This window comes from Mastigoproctus giganteus, chromosome 1, assembly GCF_048544385.1.
Source record: "Mastigoproctus giganteus isolate SK-2022 chromosome 1, ASM4854438v1, whole genome shotgun sequence".
Taxonomy (NCBI): domain Eukaryota; kingdom Metazoa; phylum Arthropoda; class Arachnida; order Uropygi; family Thelyphonidae; genus Mastigoproctus; species Mastigoproctus giganteus.
The window spans coordinates 238,364,706-238,390,591 of record NC_143575.1 but is presented as its reverse complement, the minus strand read 5'-3'; the positions used below and the strand labels follow the sequence as shown (position 1 = coordinate 238,390,591).

Sequence of the window (25,886 nt, the reverse complement as noted above, 5' to 3'; positions counted from 1 at the left end):
ACCACCATTATTCAAAGCCACTGCATCTGCAGATCAGTAAGTGTATTGGTTCGTGTATGCTTGGATTTGGCTAATGTTCAAAATGCAGTGATTCCCAATACAATTATTGGCCTTGGTGGTCCTCTGTCGAGATGAGGTATTATGGTCAGTCTTTCATTATGTTAATGATTTCATTTAGTCCAGTATAGTAGTTGGCTTTCGTTTCATTTTTAAATGATATTTTGCATAATTCAGTTAAAGGATGCCATTCTTGGGGCACCATTAGATTATTTTCAGTTTGATTCTAAATTTAAAAAATTCATATTTGATTCTAAATTAAATTATCATTTGTTACATAATATTGTAAATTTTGACTTGTTCTAAATTATTTTAGGAATGTTTCCTTCTGCAATACCCTTTCTCCTCCCCTCCCCCCTTTGTGTTATCTTATGATATATGGTTTATTTTATTTTTGCTCATTTGGTTTGCCATGCTACTGGCATCAAATTATTTTATTTTGTATTTTAAGCAATATGCGGTGGTTCAGGCATTAATGCTGCTCATATGTTTGCTATTCCTACTTTTTTAATTTAATTTTCTTAATATACTTAACATTATAATTAGTCAATTTTTATATATATATATATATATATATATTATTTATTCTGTGTATATATATATATATTATTAATGTTTGTGCTTGAATTACATGACTATGTAATTCAAGCACATAGCCTAGAATGTAATATATGACCATAGCATAGAATATGATATATCTTACACACACTCTCCATTTACACATTGTCCAGAAACATTTTATTGACTGAACCTGTTTGTGGGGATGGGGGAACTTAAGAGCAGCAAACCTTAGTTATTTGTTTGTTTAAATTTGGTACATATATTTGAACAACTTGCCACTTGTCACATCTGTGCTATTTTGTTTTAGTTACTAGTAAAACTTCCTTTACTTGCCTTTCTAGCACCCAAGTCTGGGAGCTGGTGAGACACGTGAAAGAGAATGCTTTTGATCACTTTCTGATATGTCTAGATAGAAGTTCATCAAGTGAGATGAGATGAACATAGACACATAACATGAATTTCTATCAGAAAGTGATCAAAAGCATGTTGTTTTATATTCTTGTGACATTTCTGTGACTCAGGAGTTAGGCTTTTCTTGGTGAGCACAGCTGCAAAAACAGTTCTGTAGTAATTGTGCGGTGCTGTTCAAATAAAATGCATGAAGGTGGACTTCAGGGCTTCAGTAGATAAAACATTTCTTGTAAGGCAGATATTTGTGGAATAATGAGAAAAGGTCAGAACGTGATACTTGCTGAGTTTTTTTTGTTTTCAATCGATAGCATTTATGGTGGAATAATGTGTTTTTGTTTTGAACATAAGCTGATCTTAAGCCAAGGTATTTGTGGTTCAGAATGTGTGCTTGGCTTCCAAAGGGGATCCATTACTATGAATGGCATTGCATCAACTATGAGACTCTACAGCCAAACGCAGTAGATATATACTAATATAAGATATATACCATTAGTATATATCTTATATTATATACTAATATACATTCGATAAATAGAACATTAGTACAGTAATACCCCGACTTACGCGAACTCGGAGTTACGCGGTTCTTGATTTTTTCGTTTGGCAACGCTGCCGCCCACTATCTTCAAGGTCGTTTTTCATATGTTATCGATATACGGTGCGACGGCGGAGAATGAGAGCGAAAGATGAACAAAATTCAACTTTGCTGCTTTTATGTTTTTTATATCAGTGAAGGGGAAACACATTTCACCATAATAACATAAAAACCAACACAATTCCAGCTATCGGTATAATCGCAAATGCAATTAGATCGAGTTTACTACTAGTTTATAACAGATTTCACTAGCAGAAACGCAACTGGATTTTTATTGTTTTATGGTAGTAACCCCTAGAAATGTGAGGTGTTAATAGTGTATGTTAATAGTGCCTTTATGGTGTTGTTTATTCAGTTGCTACATGCGCGCAGCTTTGTTTATGCGTATCAAGCGTGCCTCCTCGTTTTGTAATTGTGCTTTATTCCCTAAAAATGAGTAAAATACTTAATTAAAAAGTGTGAAAAGGAAGCGTCCTGGTGAAGACACTGCAGATTCAGAGAGAAAAAGAAAAGCAATTATCGATAAACAGAGGCGGACTGGGTCAAAAATTCTTACCCGGGAAAATTTATAGTGGCCTCATACTATGGTTTATGGCCAAAATCACACCGGCCCACCGGGGTTTCCCCGGTAAGGCTTATGGCCAGTCCGCCTCTGTCGATAGAGAAAAAATATGAAATTGTGAAACGCTTTGAGCGAAATGAAAGACCATGTGATATTGCACGTGCTACAGGCCTAAATGAAGCAACGGCGAAAAGCACATGACAATTGCAAACTTGACAGTTTGAAAATTGAAAAGGGCTCAATTGTAAAGGGCTTAAAAATTTTAGAAAACATAGACTCTAATGAAGAACGCGTTATAGCTACAAAGCAAGGAATAAAAAAATTATTAGCTTGCTACGAAGAAATTCTGCGTGAAAAAAAGAAGGCGCTGTGTCGTCAGACGAATTTGTTAGATTTTATGAAGCCATCGACATCGAAATAACTTTTTAACGTAAGTCATTTGTTTTTTTAATACATATTTTGTATTAATATGTATAAAGAACTGCAATTTTATTAATATTTTTCTTCTAAACTAGTGTTTTTGTTAGTCCTTGGTCCCAATTAAGTAAAATTTATATGTATTTATATGCAAAGTTTTACCCCGACTTACGCGATTTTTGTCGGACCCACCTATCGCGTAACTTCGGGGTATTACTGTATACACCGATTAGCCAAAACATTATGACCACCTACCTAATATGATGTTGGTCCTGCACATGCAGCCAAAACAGCTCGTACCCAGTGAGGCATGGATGCTACAAGATTTCTAAATGTGTCTTGTGGTATCTGGTACCAACACGTAACCAGCAGATCCTTTAACTCCTGTAAGGTCCATGGTTGAGACACCGCAGATCGGAGTTGCTGTTCCAACACAAACCACATATGCTCGATGGGATCGATGTCTGGGGAATTTGGAGGTCAGGGCAATACCTGGAAATCTTCACATTCCGCGAACCAGTCTCGAACAATCCGGGCAGTGTGGCATGGCACATTATCCTGCTGAAAGACGGCACTGCCAGAGGGGAAGACCATTGCCATGAAAGGGTGTACTTGGTCAGCAATGATGTTTAGGTAAGTGATAATGTCAGAGTGCCCGGCACATGGATGGCTGGACCCAGTGTATCCCAGCAGAACATCGCCCAAAACATGACACCGCCACCACTGGCTTATTTTCGTCCTACGGTGCATCCAGGCGCCATCACTTCCCCGGGTAAACGACACACGCGTACCCGGCCATCCACATGGTGCAACAGGAAACATGATCCATCACACCAGATGATCTTCTTCCAATCACTCAAGGTTAGTTTCGATGCTCGCATGCCCATTGTAGGCGCTGTCACCGGTGGAGTGTGGTTAGCATGGGCACTCGGAGTAGCCTGCGGCTACGCAGCACAGTCCCATTTTCAGCAGAGTTCTATGTACTGTGTGTCATGACACATTACTCCTGTCAGCAGCATTCCAATTACTGATGAGTTGTGCCACAGTCTCCCTTCTGTTGCCACGTACCATCTGGGAGAGCCTTCGCTCACCTCGAGCATCGATGAGCCATGGTCGTTCAACACCTCGCCGGTGGTTCGTGGGTTTCCCCTCCTCAGACCACTTTCAGTAGGTACTAACCATGACTGACCGTCATCACCCCACCAGCCATGCCATTTCAGATATGCTCTGACCCAGTTGTCTGGCCATTACAATTTGGCCTTTGTGAAACTCGTTTAAATCCACTGCCTTTCTCATCTGAAGAACAAGAGTAAAACTAATTAATGGAGCTCAGTATCAGGTGTTTTTTATACCATGTCCCAGCCCGCACACACAGCGTAGTTCACCTGTAGTTGCTTCAATTTGCATAACAACTCGCTATTTATCAAATGTCCTAAAGGCTATGCCTTTTGGACATTTGATAAATAGAATCACTGAGAGTGATCCATGTGAAATAGACGAGATCTCTTTTGTTATAGCTGCATTGTAGTTATCCCTGAATATTTTTCAGAAAATGTATCAGCTTTGAGGGAAGCAACAATTATACAGGCTGCCAATGAAGTTCTCAGCTCACTTTGTGCTGATAACCACTCTGTACTCAGGCTGATATTTGGAGAGATGGCCTTAACATTTTTGGAAATTGGGTAAATATTATTCTCATCGGTAGTGTTCTGCATAGGTAAACTTGTTCAAAAGCAATTCTCATTTGCAATACTTGAGAAGCAAGTACCAACTGGCAAGTCTGCTCCAGTACATAAGCATTTACTTTACCCAATAATGCATCATGTACTTACAGTACATGATGAATTATCATGGATTTTGTTCACTAGGTGCCTGAAACCTCTATACAGTTGTGCTCCTGTATCCGCTGATTCGGTTAACCATGGGGGGGAAAAAATGAAAAAACTTAACACGTACTACTCGCATCCAATACGACGCTTCACTTTATTTTTTACGGCATCGATTTTAAATCGAATCGCTTCCCTTTATTTTTTGCAATGTTGCGTATTGTTTGGTCACCAACATTATAATGGTTCTTTAGAAATTTAACGGACGCACCATTTTCAAACTTTTGAATAATTTCAAGTTTTTGTTTAATTTGAAAGCACAACTCTTGCATTTGCCCATAATTTTCGCGATTTATAAACAAAAAAAAAAAATATATATATATATATATATATATATATAGTTACTATTAAAAATATATATAAATTCCAACATCCCCGATGTAAATAACAAAAAAACAAAATTTGTCCTTTTGCGGTGGGACTGAACACAACAATCGATGCGACACTAAATGAAACTAAACATTTTGGGTTTTTTTTTTGTTTTTTTTTTATTGGTAGGTGTGAAGACAGTGGGGATTGCAAGATAATAGGTACACTAATCTCCCAATGGTGACTTATAACACTGGTTCTTGTCGCTTATTTACGACTTGCAAAATAAGTAAATGTTTATACCTATTCTAGTTATTACTTGAATTTTATGATTTTTTTTTTTTTTTTTTAATTTGGAGCCTTGAAGTGTCCCAGTTAATCCAATCCCAGTAAATCGAGAGTCTGCTGTACTTTATTATTAACACATTTAATGTTGGTAATGTCTTACTGTGTGTTTAATTTATCAAATAAACTTTATTATACGTATGTATGTATGTACAAGAAAATCACGTTATATATGGGGTCAGCAGGTGTTTGCTTATATCCACGGTTTTGGCCATCCATGGTAGGTCTTGGAACGCATCCCCTGCAGATATGGGGGTCTTACTGTATTTTTTTTTCTTTTTTTTTGGGGAGAGAATTGTTGTTGGCATGTTGGCCACTTGGATTGCATTACTCTGGTTCCTGGGATATTGTGTATGATACATTTTTAGTATCATAAACCAAGGAAGCAAGCATATATATATATTGGCAAAAAACACACATTCTACTTATCTCGTCTGTCTATACCACCATTAATTTATTCAGATTTATTTACCCACCAACTGAGGAACAAATTTCGACACATCTGTCCTGCAAGCATCCTTCCTCAATTAAAATTTATGTCCACTTATGTGTTGTTCTGAGCAAGAGGAAGGATGCCATCAGCATTTAGATTACTCAGTCCATTTAAAGCCTTTAACACTTCAGGTTGCCTCAAATGCCTACTTTCCAAGTGCTGCAATTTGTAGAACTGAAGGTACTCTTTGGGGCCTTGACTAATCTTATTCCTCTTTGTACCAATTCCAGAAGATACATAATTTTTTAAAATGAAGCGTCCAGACCATGAACTGTTCCAGCAACCTGTCTGCACTGCTCAGTGAATTTTTGCTGGACTGTACAGTTACGCCACAGTCTCCTTTATACTCCACACACACACTCAAGGTGGTGTGGTACCACTCAATTGGTATGTTATTCTGCAATTGCTGCTGCCCATGTGCAGTACTTTGCATTTATCAGTGTTAAATTTCAGTTGTCACTTTTTGTCCTATCTGCCTAAATTTTCTAGGTCTTGCTGCAGTAAAATGCCTTGATTCCTGTAATTAATCACTCTTCCAGCCTTTGTATCAACTGCAGAGTTGTATAACAAGCTTGATATGTCTTCATCAGTATCGTTTATTAATGATACTGATGAAGGCAGTGAGAGGGCACTGCAGTGCACCTTAAAGGGTTCCACTTATAACATTAGTCCAAGAATGAGAACAGTGCCCATTTATAACCACCCTCTGTTTTCTTCCACTCAGCCATCCCATGAAAAGGAATCTCTCTAATGCCACACTACTGCAATTTGTACAACATTCTTTGATGTTTAAAGCTTTACTGAAATAATTTTACTCCAGATCTGATCCCCTTTCTGCATTGTGGCTGGATATGGTAATGTTTTTTTACCTAACCTTAACCATTTTTACCTAACCTTAACCTTAACCATTTTTCCTTAGCCAATAATGAAAGTCTATTAAAAAAACCCACACTTTTACTTGAATCCGTTGTGAATTTGGCTATGCCCACAACACGGTAACAAGGTGTACCCATAAAAATGAAATTACGCAGTCTGCATAATTTATAATGGAACGAATTTTAAAAGAAAAGTGTACTTCAATAGAAGAGTCTGAAAGAGAAAATAATACAAAGAAAGAAATGGAAAATTCAGAACCCGGGGAATTAGAAGCAGATAGAATTAGGAAGTTAGTGATATATCCATTTCAACAGCAAAACCAGAGCCAGTCCAATCAATAAGGTATTTTCATTGTTAAGAAGTGAGATGAATTTATATGAAGCGATATGTATACTGACACTGAATCTGAAAATTTTATTAGATGCACTTCTAACAATTAGACCTACTTCAACCCAAAATGAAAGCAATTTTTTCTACTTCAGGCTTATTTGTAACTAAGCAAAGATCCAGGCTTTCCAATGAAGCAGTTAATGCACTGTGTTTTTAAAATTTCATTTTAACAATAATTGTACACGTTAAATGCTAATATTAGTTTTCCTTGTTATTTGTTTTGTTTCAGTATTAGTGTTTACTTGGGATTTCTTTTATGCTAATCTCAAACTTAGTGCTTTCAAATAAACGTTGCCTATCTGTATCAATGTAATAAAATTTTCTGTTTACATTCATAAAACCATGAGTCACATTTTTTAATATCTAATTCTTCATAAATTTTAGTTTTTTTACTTATACACCAATGTACAGTTCATTATTATAGTGTTTTATGACTAGAATAAGGACAAAAATTCTTATCAAAAAGATAGCAAATATTTAATCAATAAAATAACAATTTTGGGAATTCTCGGAAACTGCAATTTCTCGTTCCCGGTTTCAGAAGATTAAAAAATGTTGGGAATTTAGAAACTTTAGTTGTAGATGATTGAATAATACAACAAATGAGTTGGGCATACCAAGGCCATAAATCCCATTGTAATATGTGGTCTCCGGATATAAAAGGTTAAGTTTTTATTAGAATAAAATTATGCATAGATAACTATGTATATTTTTATTTTTACTATCTTTCTGTTGGAAAACCAAGGAAGGCATTTAATGATATTTTTTCAGTGTGGTAGAAGGATGCTGATAGGCCAGCTCTTTAGGTGAGGGTGCAGTAAAAGCATTGGGATGTAATAAAGGTGGAAGTAGATAGATGGAAGCTGCAGATAATAGCTTTGGCAAGAAACCAGAAGGCTTAAATACTATTTGGATAAGAAGCAAGTTTCCTGCTCTTTGTTTGAACTCTAGTTTGAATTGATTAATAACTTTTTTTTTTTTTTTACAACAGTTGTGAGCTTTAGTGTAGGCAGAAAATGAAGCTGGAGATTTGGATACAGTCATTGATGTGCTATGTTCTTGTCTTGAGGAGCCTTGGCATATTTTCTGGAAAACCATGGTTTAAATAAAGGACAAGAGTTTTGAGTGGAATGGTGAATAAAGGATTTTATCCATGCAGCAACTTTGCTTGACACAATCTGAGCAAATATTAAAATCAGAAAATTTAAAACAGTATTCCAACCAAGGAATAGAAAGTATATACAAGGCATCACAATAAATTTCCCAGATTGGTGCAATAAAAAGAACAAAAAGTGAAGGATCTCAAAAATGATTTTATTTTTATTGAAATTAATCACTACCTGATTGACTACACTTATTACATGATTCTAAAAAAGGTTTCTGAAAAGGGTCAGGATGACATCCAAAGAGATGGTTCAGGTTGTTGGTTATGGGTTTCTTTGTTTTCAGCATCGTGAAATATCTTTCCTTTGAGGGCAGTTTTCACCTTGGGAAACAGTAAGACATTTGCCGGTGCTATATTGGGAGAGTAGAGCATTTGTGGTTGACCTATACATTGCCATGTTTCATCAGAAATGTCTTCGCAGCATGTACAAATTGGATGGGGACATTGTTGTGCACAAGAACCAGCTACATTTCAATAGTCTCTGAAGCTCTTGTACATAGAATACAACATTGACTCTCTTCTTTTCCCTTCGGGTACAAATTCCTTGTGCATTGCACCCTATTTGTTGAAAACTTGATCAGCATCATCTTGATCTTGGACTTCTGTAAACTAATTTGAAGTCTACTGAAGCACCCAACAGTCTTCTTCAATGACAGTCAAGTCAAGGGAATTTGGATTGGCTCAATGAAGTCTTCACATGATGATCCACTTTGTTGCTTCTGCTTATCTGTGAGGCTGTGCACAAATTTTGTATAGACCTTCCTTTTCCCTAAATGTTCATGCAGAATTTGACAAATTAACTCCTTAATATCCAACTCATCAGCCATCGTTCTAAGGATCAAATGACAGTCTCTTGCCAACACTTTTGCAACTCTATGCTCCTTTCAAGAGGTTGATACTCTATGCTCCTTTCAAGAGGCTCACCTCTTTGGTCATTGTGAACTAGAAAACTAGAACAACTAGAAAATTGAATCTAGTCTTGAATACATTATAATAACTAAAAAAAGTTACTTTTAAGAAAAAAGGCGCTTCGAGCCCACATGATTGCCAAAATGCAATTAACTGTTGTATTCCTGATTTATTTTAAATTCCTCTGACCTGGTGTTCATGACTGAGTATAAGCGAGAATATATGTACAGTAGGCCCTCGATTTAATGGACAAAAAATTTCTGTCCTAAAGGAAAAATTTCAAACCTTTTTTATAAGCCTATGGTAGTTGATAAATCAAAAAAACCTCATGCTTTAAAGGATTTAATGAATCAGTTACCGGTGATATATTGCCACTCAAAAAATGCCTGGTTTACAGTGAATATTTTCTGTGGCTGGTTCTTTAACCATTTTATTCCTGATGTGCAACACTATCAGACAGATGTCTGATAGCGTTGCACATCAGGAATAAAATGGAAAACTGAAAATTCCTTCTCATTAAATAAAGGCTGTTTTACTGCTAGATAATGCACCTGCTAATGCTGAGAGTTAGTTAGCCGGGATGGAAGAATTAAATGTATTTTTCTGCCTCCTAATACTGCTTCGCTGATGGATTAGGGTGTAATTGTCATGTAAGAGGTTGTATAAGATGAAGTTTTTGGAAGAAGTGACAATTGTTTTGGAAGAAACAGAAGATGCAAAAGAAGATACAAGAGGCACCAGGACACTACAAAATTTACATGCATACAACATCAGATCTGCTATCTTCAACTTAGCAGCTGCGTGGAAAGATATGAAGATTACTACTTTGGCCGGGCGGGAGCAGCAGTGCGTAGCACATGCTTCTTGATTAGACCGGGGTTCTAGGCCGTGAGCCACCAAATACGGAGGATGCGGAAAGGTCAGGGAATGACCACTGCATATCCCCGGAGCAATATGGCTTTAGTTGCTAATTCTCCTAAAAACCAAATAACAACAACTACTTTGGCCAGTTCTTGGAAGAAGTTGTTGTACGACATAGAACCTGAAATGGACTTTGAGGGAGTTGAGGTGTCTAATTTTCAGGCTCTTCTGAGGGCTGGCAACAAAAATACAACTGATGAAAATGATGTGAAACAGTGGCTCGAAAATGATGAAGGTGATCCGGGCTATCAAATTTTTTCTGAGGGAGAGATTGCGGAAAATATTCTTCATGAAGAACAAGAGGATGATGATGAAAAAGATGAAGAATCAGTTGCATCTTAATTTACATTATATATTATATTATATTATATTGAATCATCATCAGACCCTGATGTGCTTCCTTGTTGTTATTTTAGAGAATTTTGATCTACAGTAATAAGGAAGCAGCACCAAGGTGTAAGGCAACTGAAGCTTGATGATTTCTTCAAGACCACTTTATCAATTGGACTTGTTTCACCAGAACCCTCTACCAGCAAGGAATTAACACCTCTCCCTCCACATAACAGTTGTTTCTGACTCTGAAAATTGTGATTCTTTCAATTAAGTTAATATTAAATGCTATGTTTCTTTTTTTAATGTTTTTTTTTGTATGTTTTTTATTCAATGGAGTTGAAGAATTTTAAAGTATTTTTTTCCTTCTAAAATGGATTTAAATGAAAAAACTAATGTTCACATTGAAAACAACTTTGTGTGAGCAACTTTGTTTTAAGAGGAAAAAAATAAAAAAAAATAAAAAGTGGTGGAAACACTCCACTAGTTACATTGTATAGTTTTTGACGTGTTTAATTGAAATAAAGTTTGGTTCTTGTCGTAAATTTATTTTTATATTTTAACAGATGTTTTTAGCGGCATATATAAATTACTCAATGTACATTATAATAATATTTTATTCATACTTATACGTTATAATAACATTTTAATACATCCTGTACATTGTAAGTTCGTTGTTAATATATGTTTTTAAAATACATTCGATTTAACTTACTTTTGGCAATAGCGGACACCCCTTTCCCCAATTAGTCCATTAAATTGAGGGCCTACTGTATATATATAAAAAGAAAACACCTATGCTGACTTGTTTTGTGCAACATGCATCGCCTATTCTGCCTTAAATGATGCATGCAAATTGCAACAGTAATGTAAATTAAAATCCTATCTCTCAGTTTTTATAATTAGTATGTTCCAAATATATAGTTTTAAAATAAATTTTGTTCTTAATTTTATCTTTTCCTATACCAGCCTTCTCTACAAGGTGATGTGACCGAAGAGTTTGCAACTCCACCCCCTTCACTTAATGGAGGAGTTTGGGGTAAGTAGCATCCAAACTTTCACCCCACCACTTTCTGCACATTAGATTTGGAAATTTTTTGATGTGCCAATTTTTTCTTATTAAATACTGTGTTTATGATCCATATATATTTCTTTATTTATGTATGTTTATTGTTATTTATTTATTTATTTATTATTTTTTTTTTTACCTTAGAGAAACCACGTGCTGTTAAAGTACCTGGTTCTGGTGTTGGGAAAAAGATACACTTGATCAAAAGGCCTGCAAAAACTGATACAACTACAGAAAATCGTAGTAAAAGTCCTTCAGGTAATAATCTATTTGGGCTTATTAAAATTTATTTTTTAAAGTAAATAATAACGATAGTATGCTTTACTAGACTTATGAATATACAGAAAAGCTGTATATTCATAAGACTCTTTGACTTTCTCCACTCCAACTTTCCTAACAGTGAGAATTTTTCTTGGTGATTTTAACGTTCACAACTCCACCTAGCTTCCATTTTTCTAGTTGCATGGAACCAGCTAGCCGCGATGCTAAGGCTTTTGCAATTACTAATGACCTTGCAGATATCGTTGATTTACCTACCAGAATACGAGACAATCCTAATCACACAGCCAACACGCTTGATTTTTTTCGCACAGACAACCCTTCCAAGTATATGATTGAGGTGTGTGATCCTCTACACGCCTCAGATCACAACTTGGTGATGGTCTCTTCTCCAATGGAGCCTTTCTCAACCTCGTGTTGTTTGGCATTACAAGAATGCAAAATGGAAGGATCTGCAAGATTTCTTTCCTTGGTTGGATTGCTGTTTTACATCTTCTGATGTCAGCATTTGTTATGATTTTGTTAGTGAAATTATTCTTGTAGGGATTAAATCCTTTATTCCACAATCCATCTTAAAATCTTATCCCTTATCTAAACCAGTGGTTTTCAACCTTCAACCTTTTTTTAATAACGGCACCCCTAAATAATTTATTTTATTTTGCAGCACCCCTACTCAATTTTCTCTCTCTCTCTCTCTCTCTCTCTCTCTCTCTCTCTCTCTCTCTCTCTCTCTCTCTCTCTCTCTCTCTCTGTATATATATATATATATAATTTTATTCTTTATATAGGGGTACTAAGTAAACATCAATTATAGATGACCACAAAATTAAACAGATACTGTACACCTTTTTATAATGAAATAAACATATATATTAAAAAATAATAAGTTTAAGTAACTTAAACCCAAATTACGTGGCACCCCTGGAATGTTGTTGCTGCACTCCGGTTGAAAACCACTGATCTAAACCATGGTTTTCCAATAAATGTGCTAAGACTGTTCCAGATAAGAATGTTGCATATTGCAAATAGCTTGCATCCTAATTTCCAGGTTCATTTTCTGCCTGCACCAATACTTGCCACAATTATAAAACAGTTATTAATGAGTCCAGACTAAATTTTGAACAGACTAAGAGTAGAAAATATGCTTTTTTGTCCAAATGATAGTCGAACATTCTGGTGTTTTGCCAGAGCTGTTGGCTGCAACTTTGCCCCCCCCACCCCCCTCTAATCTCAATTCTATCAAAACAGGATGGTTCCTTTGCCACTGCAGCTTAAGGTAAAACTGATCTGCTAGCATCCACTTTTTTTTCTAACTCATGTATTGATGACCTTGGTAAAACACCCTACCATTTCCAGTAAATTCTATTCAGTGCCTCAAACAAGTCTGTGGTCTTCCATCAAAAGGATGTCAGAAGAATTTGCAAGTCTTGATTCCAAGGATGCACAAGGTCTTGATGGTAGTTTTCCACTTGTTCTCAAAACCTGTGCTCCAGAACTTGCTCCAGTTCTGTGTCTCCTCTTTATACTTTCTTATTCCACCATTGTTTTCCCTTCTGCTTGGAAATTTGCAGGCATATCCAGGCAGTTCCTAAAAAGGGTGACGAATCTCTCAAATTCAGTTATCATCCCATTGCACTTGCTTCTTGTTTTTTTAAAGTAATGGAGAAATCTATTAACTGCCAACTCCTAAACTATCTAGAGACCGTCCATCTGATGGATGATCACCAGCATGGATTCTGTCAGTGTTGATCCACTGGTGGTATAATGGCTTATGTTACCCATCCACGGACAAATTCAATGGAAAAGGTTTGGTGAAACTCATGATGACCTGATTGAGTTTTATAAGGCTCTGAGAGGGCTTAGTAAAATGAATGAAGGCAGAATATTCACTGTTATATAGAATTCCAGAACTCGTGGGCATAAATTCAAATTACAGGGAAAGAGGTTTAGACTAGATTGTAGGAAGTTTTCTTTTAGCCAGTGAGTCATTGATTGCTGGAACAGGTTGCCTTCACAGGTAGTTAGGTTGACATAATTTCTGTAGACAATAATCTCTCCATCCAGTTGACTTTCAATAAATTCAAGTCAACTGGATAGAGGAAGACATTATTGCGTGAGGAAGGAAGCAAAATATCTACTCCCCCCCCCCAGCCAGTGTCGCAAAAGCCTGTTGCTTCCTTTCACTGTATGGCCATTACTATATCTTTATGGTTTGCCAACTGTTTTTTTGCAATTGGATAGCCAATTTTTTCTTTGACTGCTTACTGTGGGTGATGGTAGACAGCTCTTTGTCTCCTAACTTCTCTAGTAGTGCTGGTGTTCCCCAAGGTTCAGTTCTTTCTCCCACTCTTTTCCTTTTGGTATATTAATGACCTTCCTTTGACTGGCAATCCCGATCCACAGTTTTGCTGATATAGCATTGCATTTCACCTTCTAGTTTGAGAAACCTTGCCCTGTACAAAAAGCTTCAACTTCTCAAATATCCACTACCAATTTCTTAAATGCTGATCTCCAGTGGAGCAAGATAACTTAGTTGTTTTCAATCCTTTTTAAAACTCAGTCCTATCTTATATCTTGCAAAAAGGATTCCTCTGCTTATCTTCAACGACACTCAGATTTTTAGACAAGATTACATATGTGTCTATTAGGGATTACCCTAACTTCTAATCTCTCTCTCTTGGCATAAGCACGTCACAAATATTGCTTCCTCTGCATCTAAAAAATTGGGTTCTCAGCATTACTACTCTTCCAAACAGCTGATCACTTTGTACAAATCTGCCTTGGCATGGAATATTGTTCCTACATCTGAGGCGGTGACCCCAAAACCTTTCTCAGGCTTGATTCCATTCAAAAGAGGGCAGGTAGATTAATTAATGACCCTCTCTAACAAAGTCTCTCTACTCCATGTTGCATAGACATTCTGTTTCTGATGTATGCCTTTTCTATAGATACTTCTATGGGCAATTCTTCTGAATTGGCTTCTATAATTCCCGCTCTCTCTTCCAAACCAGTCCAAGCATGTGCCGCAACCAGTCAGCATCCTTTTACTCTCCAATTTTCAAACTCGCAGAACCAACTTTTCTTTTCCTCGTTTATTCTCTCAACTTCAATTTCTGGAACAACCTCCCTTCATACATGTTTCCTAAAAAAAATCTATGGAAATTGAAGTGTAATATCATAAACTATCTTCTTACATCTTCTCAACCTTCAGTACATGCATGATAATAAGTACTATAGGTTTTAATACAAAGGATTTGATATATATTTCTCCCTATTTTTAATCTGTAAATAACACAGATTTCATTGATATGAATGTGCTCTTTATTAAATATATTTTTTCAACCATATACAGGAATTCCCTGATTTACATAAGGGTTGCATTCATCGGAATGCTACACAAGTTGGAATTTCCCCCATGCTTGTGCAGCACTCACAACTGTGCTGGCTGAATTGATTGAATTAAAAAAGAAATGTTCGACAAACATGTGAATAGAATTATTTATTGTATTTATTCAATTTTTTTATTTCGTGCAGGAAAAATTACAAAAGCATGCATTTAAAAAATTTCAAAATTGTAAAATTACAAATAGAGAGGAGACAGGAATAACATTAGTAAGTTTTACCTCTCAAGCATCGTTGCCAGAATCGATGTCTTCAGCTGATAAGTACGCCGCTGTGGAGGTTTAGAAGAGGTTGGCCACTCAACCTTATGAAAGAACATATTAATGGATGACTGGACGGTGGCCTTTTTCTTTTTATCGTAGATTTCTTTGTAGAAAGTAAGCATATCATTCAACCCTCTGTTAACTTTTAGGAATCATTCGCTGTCAGGATCTACCTTCTCAAACCTCGCCACAGCCGATGCAATTTCACGAAATGCCATTGCCATCTCTCTGGTGATGAAGCGTCTTGGCTCCTCATTTGGTTCCTCTTGAGCTCGTCAGCATTTTCTTCTTTCACTATCGCTGCCTGCAAGTCAATAAGTTCTTCGTTAGATAATTCCTTCTCTTCTTCCTCCATTAACTCCTCCACGTCTTTGGCATCAACTTCCAACTGAAGTAGCTCTGCAACCTTTACAATCTTATCCGTAACCTTTTCATATGATTTGTCTTTTTCAAACCCTTCGAAGCCTTTTACGTGCCGTGGTCATATTTTCTTCCATGCACCATTCAAACAACTTTTAGTAATTCTGCCCAAACCTTATTAATGTTTAAGATGGTGTGGTAAATATTGCAAGATTTCCAAAAGTCTCTTAACGTAAAATTTTTCTTACTGCCTACTACAGACAATGCCTGAGCAAATGTGCATAAATAGTATGCTTTTAAATTCGAAATAACACCCTGATCCATAGGTTGGATGAGTGAAGTTGTGTTTGGTGGTAGAAATATGACTCTCACGTTCCAGTTGAAATCATCTAGATGTGTAGGAGGTCCAGGAGCATTATCTAATAGAAGCAAAATGTCGAAAGGAACATAATTGTCTTTACAATAATTTTAAACCTCTGGAATGAAGCGGCATTTAAACCAATCCTCAAAGAGATATTGTTATCAATGCTCTCTGGTTCGATCGGAAATGCACGGGTAAGGTAGCTTTATTGATACCCTTAAATGCACGAGGATTTCCAGAATGGTACACAGAAGCAGTGGTTTTAATCTGTAATCTCCCGCTGCATTAGTCCCAAGCAAAAGTGTGGCCCTATCTTTTGATGCCTTGAAACCTGACATTGTATTTTCCTCTTTGGCAATGTATTTGATCTGGCATTTTTTTCCAATACAGAGCAGTCTCATCAACGTTAAAAATTTGCTGCATTGAATAGCTGCCTTCATCAATAATTTTTTCCAACACCACAAAATTTCTCTGAATTGGCACTGGCGACTTCTCCGCATCCTTTAACATTGTGGAAACCAGCGCGATGCTTGAACCTATTAAACCACCCGTTGCTTGCCACGAACTTGGCTTGGGGTTTGCCATACTTAGCCTTAATATCTTTATAAATACTTGTTCCTTTTGCTTGAATGCCCATTGGACTCATTGGCACTTGCTTCTGAATCTGATTTTCCATCCATATTATTAGCAGCTGTTCCATTTTCAATATAGCACCTGAATGCTGTTTTGTGATCGGCTTTAAGTGCATTGATCGCCGACCGGGCTAGCCGGGTGGGTCAAGTGCCTGCCTGGCAATCCAAAGGTCGCAGGTTCGATTCCCGCCTCGGGCTTGGATCAAAGTACTGCAAAAACCTTGGGAGGTGCATTATGACCACAGAAGCCTATGCACCAACTACCAAAAAAAAAAGTGTGTTGATCCTTTGACATGTTCTTTTATATGCGCACTGTCCTTTAAAATGGTATTCACCGTTGAGGCAGTGAGACCTAATTCCCTTGCAATAGATGACAAACTGTGTCCTGCTTCGCTTCGTAATCATTTTCATCTTCATTTCTAAATCAATTTTGTCTCATTTCCTGGCACTGCCAGCACTTGCACTTTCCATTGGTCCCTTTTCCTTCATCATTGTAATATGTAAATAGGAATGAAGAGAAGTTTCTGAAAAAAAAAAAAAAAAAAACAATTTTTTTTTTTTTTTTTTTTTTTTTTTTTTATAATTGAAGATTTCAGTGAAGGGGAACACATTTCACCATAATAGCGTAAAAACCCTCACAATTGCAGTTATCAGTATTATCGCAAATGCGATAAGATCGAGTTTACAACCCGTTTATAATTAGATGCACTAACAGAAAAGCCCAATAAACCAGAAAGTGCAAATTGTTTTTATTGTTTTTTGGTCATGACCTCCAGAAACATGCTTTAGAAAAAATTGATTCAAATTTTCAAAATTGAAAAATTTTTAAATTTGAATCAATCACATTCAAAATTGATTTTTATAATGGGAACATATGATGACGATGAAAGGGTAGTGCAATTTCCATTATAAATCTGACCTTTTAGAGAGATAAATAGCTTAGTAATATAGCAAAATTTTCAACTTCCAAGGATTTGGAACGAATTAAAAAAAAAAAAACGCAATGTACTTATTGGGTTCACATTATGATATTTTCACGATATTTCCATTTATTCCTATAGGATGCAAAGTATGTTTCCGCGATTTTTTTTAAGTTTGTACTGGCCAGCAAAAACTTACGTAAAGTCGATTTCCGTAAGTTGGGGAGTTCCCGTATAGGCTTATTTATGATTTAAGGTTGATAAGTCAGGTTTTAAACTTAAATTGCAGTTTTGCTAAAAGAAATTATTGGAAGCAAATGATTAACTGCTTGAAGTATTTACTTCATGTATGCAAAATATTGGTAAGTTTATTTTTGTTGATCAAGTGTTGTCTTTAATACTGTTTATTTCAGTAATATCTTCATGTGCAGTTGGAGCAGGTTTGGCCAGCTCGTGTAGCATATCAAGCAATTCCAATTCACACACAGTTATTGTAACTCCAGCTTCCAAGGGAAATCCTGCTGCCAGTGCTATTTATAGGGCACTTGTTCCAGCTAAAGTAAGTTGGCATTGATAATTGTTTTGTGTTTCTTTTAATTTCATTTTCATATGGTAACAATTGTTCTTATTCTCATTGTCTTTTCCTTTAAAATAAATTAACAGTAATAAATATCTGTTTTGTAGTTATTAATGATATGAGAATTTTATAAAGCATGATATGGGGCATAATTTACATTAAATAATAATAAAAAGAAAAAGTTTGAACAATAGCTGATTACATGTTATAAACTAAAAAGTACAAACTATCAAATATAACACTGATGAAAAATACTGCAGCATGCACATGCAGAACAAAATTGTGCCATGAGTAAAGAGAGAGCAGGCCGTAGAAACTTCACTGAAGCTTCAGTTGTGAGCAGTGGTTACTGCTCTTTTTGGAAATTTGGCTAAACACTAAAGGGAGTTTTATGCTGTCCATTTGACAGTAAAGCCATGATAAGATAGATTAAACAAGTCTGTGGAAAATATAAAACATCAATAAGAGATTATTGTGATTGAGGAATTTTTAAAAGGGGCACTCCTTCAGGAAATCTCCTGATTCTGAAGAATATATTATTATTCCTCTGTGCCACTGTCCAAAATACTGTGTGCCAGTTATGTGATCATGGATAATGTTATCATTTGTATAATGCTATCGCTTTCATGACGTCCTCATCATATGTATAGTAATACATAGAAAAAATTAAGTTTATTGTAACCAGCATTTTTGGATTATTTTACCACTTTTTTTCTGTCTTATTGTGATTTATGTATGTGCAGTGGAGATGATTGCATAACTTCCTGAGTTCTTGAACTCTGGCACATTTTGTGTCTTGTTATTGCTGCTGTTGCTTTGTACAATTCATATGGTTGTCAGTGTTGTTACTCCATGAAAGAAAGTACTGTATCTGTACTCCTACCAAACTGACTGTTTTACAGTAGAGCATTAACCCTTTTCTAATTGTTGATTTTAATATTTTCTTTATTTGTTTTTAATTGTTTGTATGGATTTCCAGAAACACGACTTTCATTTTTATTGATGATTTTCTCAGAGAAATAGTAGGCAGTTAAATCCAAGTATTTTTTGTTTGTTTTCATTTTGCCTTTTTGTGCACAAATTTCCGCTCTTCATTAATAAACAATACTGAACAGCTGTATTTCTGTTTCGTCAGTTATTGTTATCAATTAAGTTGAGTCCCAAAGTGATCACAGTAAGTGGCATGCATTGTATTTATATAACCAGCTATTTGCAGAGTGTGGCTACTCACTTAGCACTATGCTGTGTTAAGACTGAAACAAATAACGAGCATTCTTTGCAACTAGTGCTTTCATTGTCGGATTTGTGAACTAAAGTGTAAAAAGATAATTAAAAAATATCTTTTTTATTTCATAAATCCAACAACTCTCAAAAGCACTAGTTGTGCAAAGGACTCAAGATTGTCTCAGCAAGCTTTGAAATATTTTCATAAACAATTCCAAAATTATTTCTTTCAGTCTCAACACAGTAGTGCTAAGCAAACAGATCTGCAATTCTCATATATGTTGTGTACCTTTTGCTTATACTTTTAAATTGCAGAATGTAATTATTCACTAGTGGATGGTTAGTAAAACTTGTTTGCGTGCGTGTATACGCACACACATAAGAGTGCAGGATTGTTACATGAATTCTGAAGTAAATTTATTTCTGTTTCAGTGCACATTGTCAAAGAAGTCAGGTAGAGAAGGGATGAAGTTATCATCCAAAGTAAGCTATTTATTTGAACTGTTATATTTTATTTTACTTTAACAGTTGTTTAACTGTTTTAGGAATATGTACATATGTTTTTCAGAACTGGTTCGAATACACCACAAATAATGTGTTTGCTAAATGTGCAAATTGTTTCAATCTTCCAGTATATGCTGTGCTGTCTCTGGTCCATGTATCCAACTAATGGTACACGGTTTTAATTCATAGCAGTATGAAAATAGTTTTGAAAATCAGATGAGATTGCACCTTTTGGCCATTGTTGTCCTATCTGGGTATAATATTTAAATTCTTGAAATTTAGCTCCAGAAGATGAAATTGAATCAAGCAATAAATAAATATGCAACATTGCCAGAAGTAACTGGACACCTGCATGGTTCAAAGACCCTTTTATTGATACAACATTTAACATGTCAGTTGACTTCGAACCAGTTTTTGATAACAAGAAACTAGTATTTTGTTCCATTCCAACTTCAGCATGGTGAGCAATTCAACTACTCTGTGGGCATATTGGCCTAGTCGAAAGCCAGCATTTCAGTTCATCCCAAAAGTGTTCATTAGGATTAAGATATGGCTAGTGAAAGTTTTGTATGTTCATGTCTTCAAAAAAAAAAAAAAAAAAAAAAAAAAAAAGTCACTCAGTCCGTACATTATGACGTGGTGCATTGACATGCTGGAACAGAATTCTGCTCTTCCACAATGTAGGAAGTGAAGAATTGCCCAGAATATCAGTGTACATTTGGCATTCATTGCTATGGGAAAAATGGCCAGTGGTCCAAGCTTAAACCACAAAAAATATCTGATGGTGACAGCACCTCCTCCAAATTTCACAGTACAGAAATGATGAAGGAAACAACACCAACACAACAACGGAAACAAAGTGGTACAGAGGGATTTTATTCAAAAATGGCAACGTAGCACTGGCTGCCATGATATAGATGCATCACTGCCAAAGATGGAACAAAGGAAAGAGGCAGTCCTCATTGTGAGATATGGCCACCCCTAATGTTGATGCAGGCCTGTCCATACTTAGAACAGTGTTGTTGATAAGTTCTGGCTAACATCGTCCATTCCTCTGTCATTCCCATCTTCGGCTAGTGAACATTTTCTGGTGGGTGTGGATGTGCCGCTGAGCATCTCCCCAGAGCGTCCCATATGTGTTCAATGGGATTTAGATCAGCAGAACGGGCAAGCCGATCCATACGAACAATGTCCTCACTTTCCAAAAGCATATCAATAGCTGCAGTGTGACGGGGTGTGGCAATATCATCCATTAACACTAACTTGGGGCTGATGGCACCTCGGAACAGATGCACATGAGGAAGGATTATCTCAGTACAGTAGCATGCACTGGTTACAGTACCTACCGCCTTCCTGTAACACCTCCCCAGACGAGAACACCTTGACCACCATGTCGATCCCTTTCAGTGATGTTTGCAGTGAAACCATGCTGTGTCTGAGCTATAACTGAAGTCTTGTCTAGATGATCCTGCAGTGCTTCTTTAACCAGTGCCTCCATTAATTTTCCTGGCACCTCTGTAGCCAAGTGGGAAGGAGCAGTAGTGCGTAGCACACGCTTCTTGATTAGACCGGGGTTCGAGCCCGTCACCACCAAATACGGAGGATGCGCAAAGGTCAGGAAATGACCACCGCATATCCCGGAGCAATATGGCCTTAGTTGCTAATGCTTCTAAAAACCAAATAACAAGTTAAACTCACAGGTCTATAATTACTTGTCAGCCTTTGATCCTCCTTTGTGAATTGGGGTCACATTTGCACATCTCCAGTCCATGGGTATCTCCCCTGAGTCCAAGGAAGCTGTCATAATTATGGCTTAGGGTTTGCTTACTTCCTTTGCTGCCTCCTTTAATATAACTGGATAGATCCCATCCACCCCATGTGCCTTTCTTGTGTTTATCTTCAACAATTTCTCCTCCACTTTACTCTCAGTTATTACAAGATTATCTAGCTTACTGAAAGAGTTGAATACACCTCTGGCATTCCCCTCGCTGAATAACTCCTCATGTGTGAATGTTGATGCAAAATATTCATTTAGTTTGTTAGCTACCTGAGCAGGATCATCTGCAGTTAAACAATCGATATCAAGTGGACCAATCTCATTCATCCCCTTCCTTCTAGAGTTTACATAAGTAAAGAACTCTTTGCCGTTTTTCTTTGCATCCCTTGCCAAAGATTTCTCGTAATCTGACCTTCGCCTGCCTAACCTCCTTTGTAGTTTGGTTACAGATCAACTTATATCTGTCATAGGCTTCTGTGTCACGTGTTAATTTATATGTATCCCAAGCATTTTACTTCTCTGTCATATGTCTCATTAGTTCATCTAACATCTATTTAGACCTAAACCTTGAACAATATTTCTTAGTTGGTATGTAAAGCCTAGTAGCTTCCAAGATTAATTCTTTAAATGCTTCCCATTTTGAATTTGCTGTTGGTAACATCATCAGTTGGTCCCACTGTATAGAATTTAAATATTGTCTCAGACCATCGTAGTTGCCTTTGCGAAAGCAATAACCCTTCCCTTTAGCTCTGATGGTAGTTAGCTCTTTGAGTAAATCCCACTTCAGTACACTGTGATCACTGCCACCTAGCGGTTCCTCTATCTCCAGATCTTAATGCATGAAGAATCACTACTTATAATCAAATCAAGAGTATTACTCCCTCTAGTTGCCTCCCGAACATGCTGATGTAGAAAACAATCATCCAATAAATCCACAAAAGCCTTACTAGTGTGTGAGTTACCAACCCATAAATTCCAGTCAATATCAGGGAAATTAAAATCCCCCATTATAAGACTCTCTGATTTACTGGCCCACTCTATTTCCCTGTACAGTTTCTTATTATACTCATCAGAGTCATTAGGCCTATAGCATACTCCTACTCTCAATTTTGATCTCCCAGTGCTTATGTCACACCAAACTGACTCGACACTGCACTGTCCAGCGATGTCGACTGGCTTCACTTTCTTGGATTTTATGTGTTTCTTTACTAATAGCATAACACCTCCTCCCTTCTTATCCTGTCTATCCTTTCTGTAGACGTTGTACTCCCCAAATTCCAGTTCTGCATTCCTTATATCTGTATGACACTGTGTCTCTGATATCCCAATAATATCTGCCTTTCATGCTTTGAGCAATACCTCAAATTCATCAAATTTATTTACCAAACTCCTAGTATTGGTGTACATGCAAGTATACATGCACCTGTTCTTTTTCTTAGCTACCCTAACACAACATGTGTTTACTTGTACCACAATGACTCCCAGCAGTCTCTGAAATATCCTGCATCTTGTTTTCCAGGCTTCTGCTCATTCCAATAGCAGAAACAGTACGTATATGAGACAGCAAGTGGAGAGACTCTGTCAGAGAGGAGTCATTAATTAACCTAACCGCCCTCTTCTGAATGGAATCTAGAAGACTGAGAGGTTTTGGGGCCACCACGCCAGATGTGGGGACATAATTCCATGGTGGGGTAGATTTGTGATTTGTACAAAGTGAACAGCTGTTTGGAAGAAAAGAAACGCCGAGAGTGAAAGAGAAAACCAAGTTTTTTAGATGCAGAGGAAGCAATATTTCTAATGTGCTTGTGCCAAGAGAGATTAGAAGTCAAGGTAATCCCCAAAAGAGATATACCATTTTGCCTAGAAATCGGAGTGTCACCAAAGATGAACATAGGAGCAGAATCCTTTTTGCGAGATATAAGACAAAACTGAGTTTTAGAAGAATTGATATCAAGTAAGTTCTTTGCCCCACTGGAGATCAGTATTTAAGGAATTCGTAGTGGATATTCGAGAAGTTGAAGCTGATTGAGCAGGGCAAGGTTTCCCAAAATGGAAAGTGGAATGTAATGTCCTATCATTGGTAAAACTATGGATAGGATTTCCAGTCAATGGAAGAAGGTCATTAATATACAAGAGGAAAAGAGTGGGGGAAAGAACTGAACCCTAGGGGACACCGGCATTAATGGAGCAGTTAGAAGACAGAGAGCCATCTACCATCACCCTCAGTGAGCGATCAGAGAGAAAACTGGATAACCAATTACTAAAAACAGTTGGCAAACCATAAGATGGAAGCTTGTTTAGAAGGCCATTATGCCAAACAGGATTGAAAGCATTTGAGATGTCAAGAGCAACTACTTGTGTTTCACTGAACCTTTCTATTGAATTAGTCTATAAATGGGTAACATAAGCCAGAATATCACCAGTGGATCGACACTGACGGAATCTATACTGGTGATCGTTGTTCAGACAGAAGATTTCTAGATAGTTTAAGAGTTGGCGGTTAATTGATTTCTCCATTACTTTAGAAAGAGTAGAAGTAATTGCAATGGGACGATAATTGGATGGGAGGGATTTGTTACCCTTTTTAGGAACTGGCTGGATATGAGCAAATTTCCAAGCAGAAGGAAAAACACCTTTGAAATAAGAGAGTGAAAAACACGGCAAAGAATAGGAGTAAGTTCAGGAGCACAGATTTTGAGAACAAGTGGAGAAATACCATCGGGACCGGGAGCTTTCTTAGCATCAAGATTCGTCAAAATCTTTCTGGCATCCTTTTGACGGAAGACCACAGGAGGCATTGAATGGAGCATGTTGGGAATGGTGGGAGGTGTTTTACCAAGATCATTAATACATGATTTGGAAGAAATATGGGATGCTAGCAGGTCAGCTTTATCCTTGGCTGAAGTGACAACAGAACCATCTGGTTTGGACAGAGGTGGGAGCAGAGATGGGCAAAAGTTGCAACCAATAGCTTTGCCAAGAGACCAGAATGCTCAGCTACCATTAGGACAAGAAGCAAGTTTTCTACTCTTAGCCTGTTCAAACTCTAGTTTGGACTGATTAATAACTGCTTTATAATTGTTGCGAGCTTTGGTGTAGGCAGAAAATGAAACTGAAGAATTAGAAACAAGCCAATTACGATATGCAACATTCTTCTCTTCAACAGCCTTAGCACATTTATTGGAAAACCAAGGTTTAAATAAAGGACAAGATTTTAAAGTAGAGTGTGGAGTAAAGGATTCCATTCCTACAAGAATAATTTCACTGACACGATCTGAGCAAACATTGACATCAGAAGTTTTGAAACAGTAATCCGACCAAAGAAAGAAAAATCGCAGGTCATCCCATTTTTCATTCTTGTATTGCCAAACAATACGAGGTTGGGAATAGCCATGAGATACAAGCTCCACTAGAGAAGAGACAATCACCAAGTTGTGATCTGAGGTGCCTAAAGGACCACTCACTCCGACTGTGTATTTAGAAGGGTTGTTCGTGAGAAAAAGATCAAGCATGTTGGCTATATGGTTAGGATTGTCTGGTATTCTTGTAGGTAAATGTACAATCTGTGCAGGTTATTAGTAATTGCAAAAGCCTCAGTATCTCGACCAGCTGGAGTTGTGTGAACATTAAAATCACCAAGAAAAATTATCTCACTGTTGGGATAGTTGGACTGGAGAAAGTCAAGTTGCAAAGAGAGGAAGTCGAAGAGCTCCAAGTGATTAGTGGAGTTGGGAGAACAGTAGAGACAACAGATGAATTTGACACAGTGAGGTAGAGAGATTTTAAGTCAGAGAAGATCGAAAAGAGGAGATTTCAAATTACCAAGTCTCTGACAGGAAATATCGGAACGGACATATGCACAAGTACCTTTGAGGCGAAAGGAATCATATAGGGAATAATTTGGGCAACTGAGATGAGCAATAGTTGAACCAACAGATGTAACTGAGATTCTGTTTGAAAAAGTACATGGGATTTGGCAGACTGCAAGTGGAAATGGACATTGTTGAGATTAGAATTGAGACCACATATTTGTGAAATGAACTAGGAAGTGTTTGGGAGGTTTAGATCTTTTCACAGATAAGCTTACTGTATTAGTTTTACAATTCGTGATGTATTCAATAGTAAGAAAAAGTGCCGACTGGCCTAGCCAGGTGAGTAAAGTGCCTGCCTGTGAACCCAAAGGTCGCGGGTTCGAATCCCGCCTCAGGCTTGGATCAAAGTACTGCAAAAAAAACCTTGGGAGGTGCATTATGGCCACAGCAGCCAATGCGCCAAGAACTACCAAAAAAAA

General features: G+C 37.0%; 1 protein-coding gene across 1 annotated transcript in view; it reads left to right on the top strand.

Annotated features, from left to right (window-relative positions):
- The window catches only part of LOC150091674 (uncharacterized), a 133,718-nt gene that overhangs the window by 90,638 nt on the left and 17,194 nt on the right, over positions 1-25,886 (top strand). Inside the window, exons 7-10 of the mRNA XM_090376298.1 lie at positions 11,197-11,266; positions 11,441-11,554; positions 17,927-18,072; positions 19,747-19,797. Of these exons, the coding sequence (XP_090232424.1) occupies positions 11,197-11,266; positions 11,441-11,554; positions 17,927-18,072; positions 19,747-19,797 (381 nt within the window). The remainder of the gene's footprint in view (positions 1-11,196; positions 11,267-11,440; positions 11,555-17,926; positions 18,073-19,746; positions 19,798-25,886) is intronic.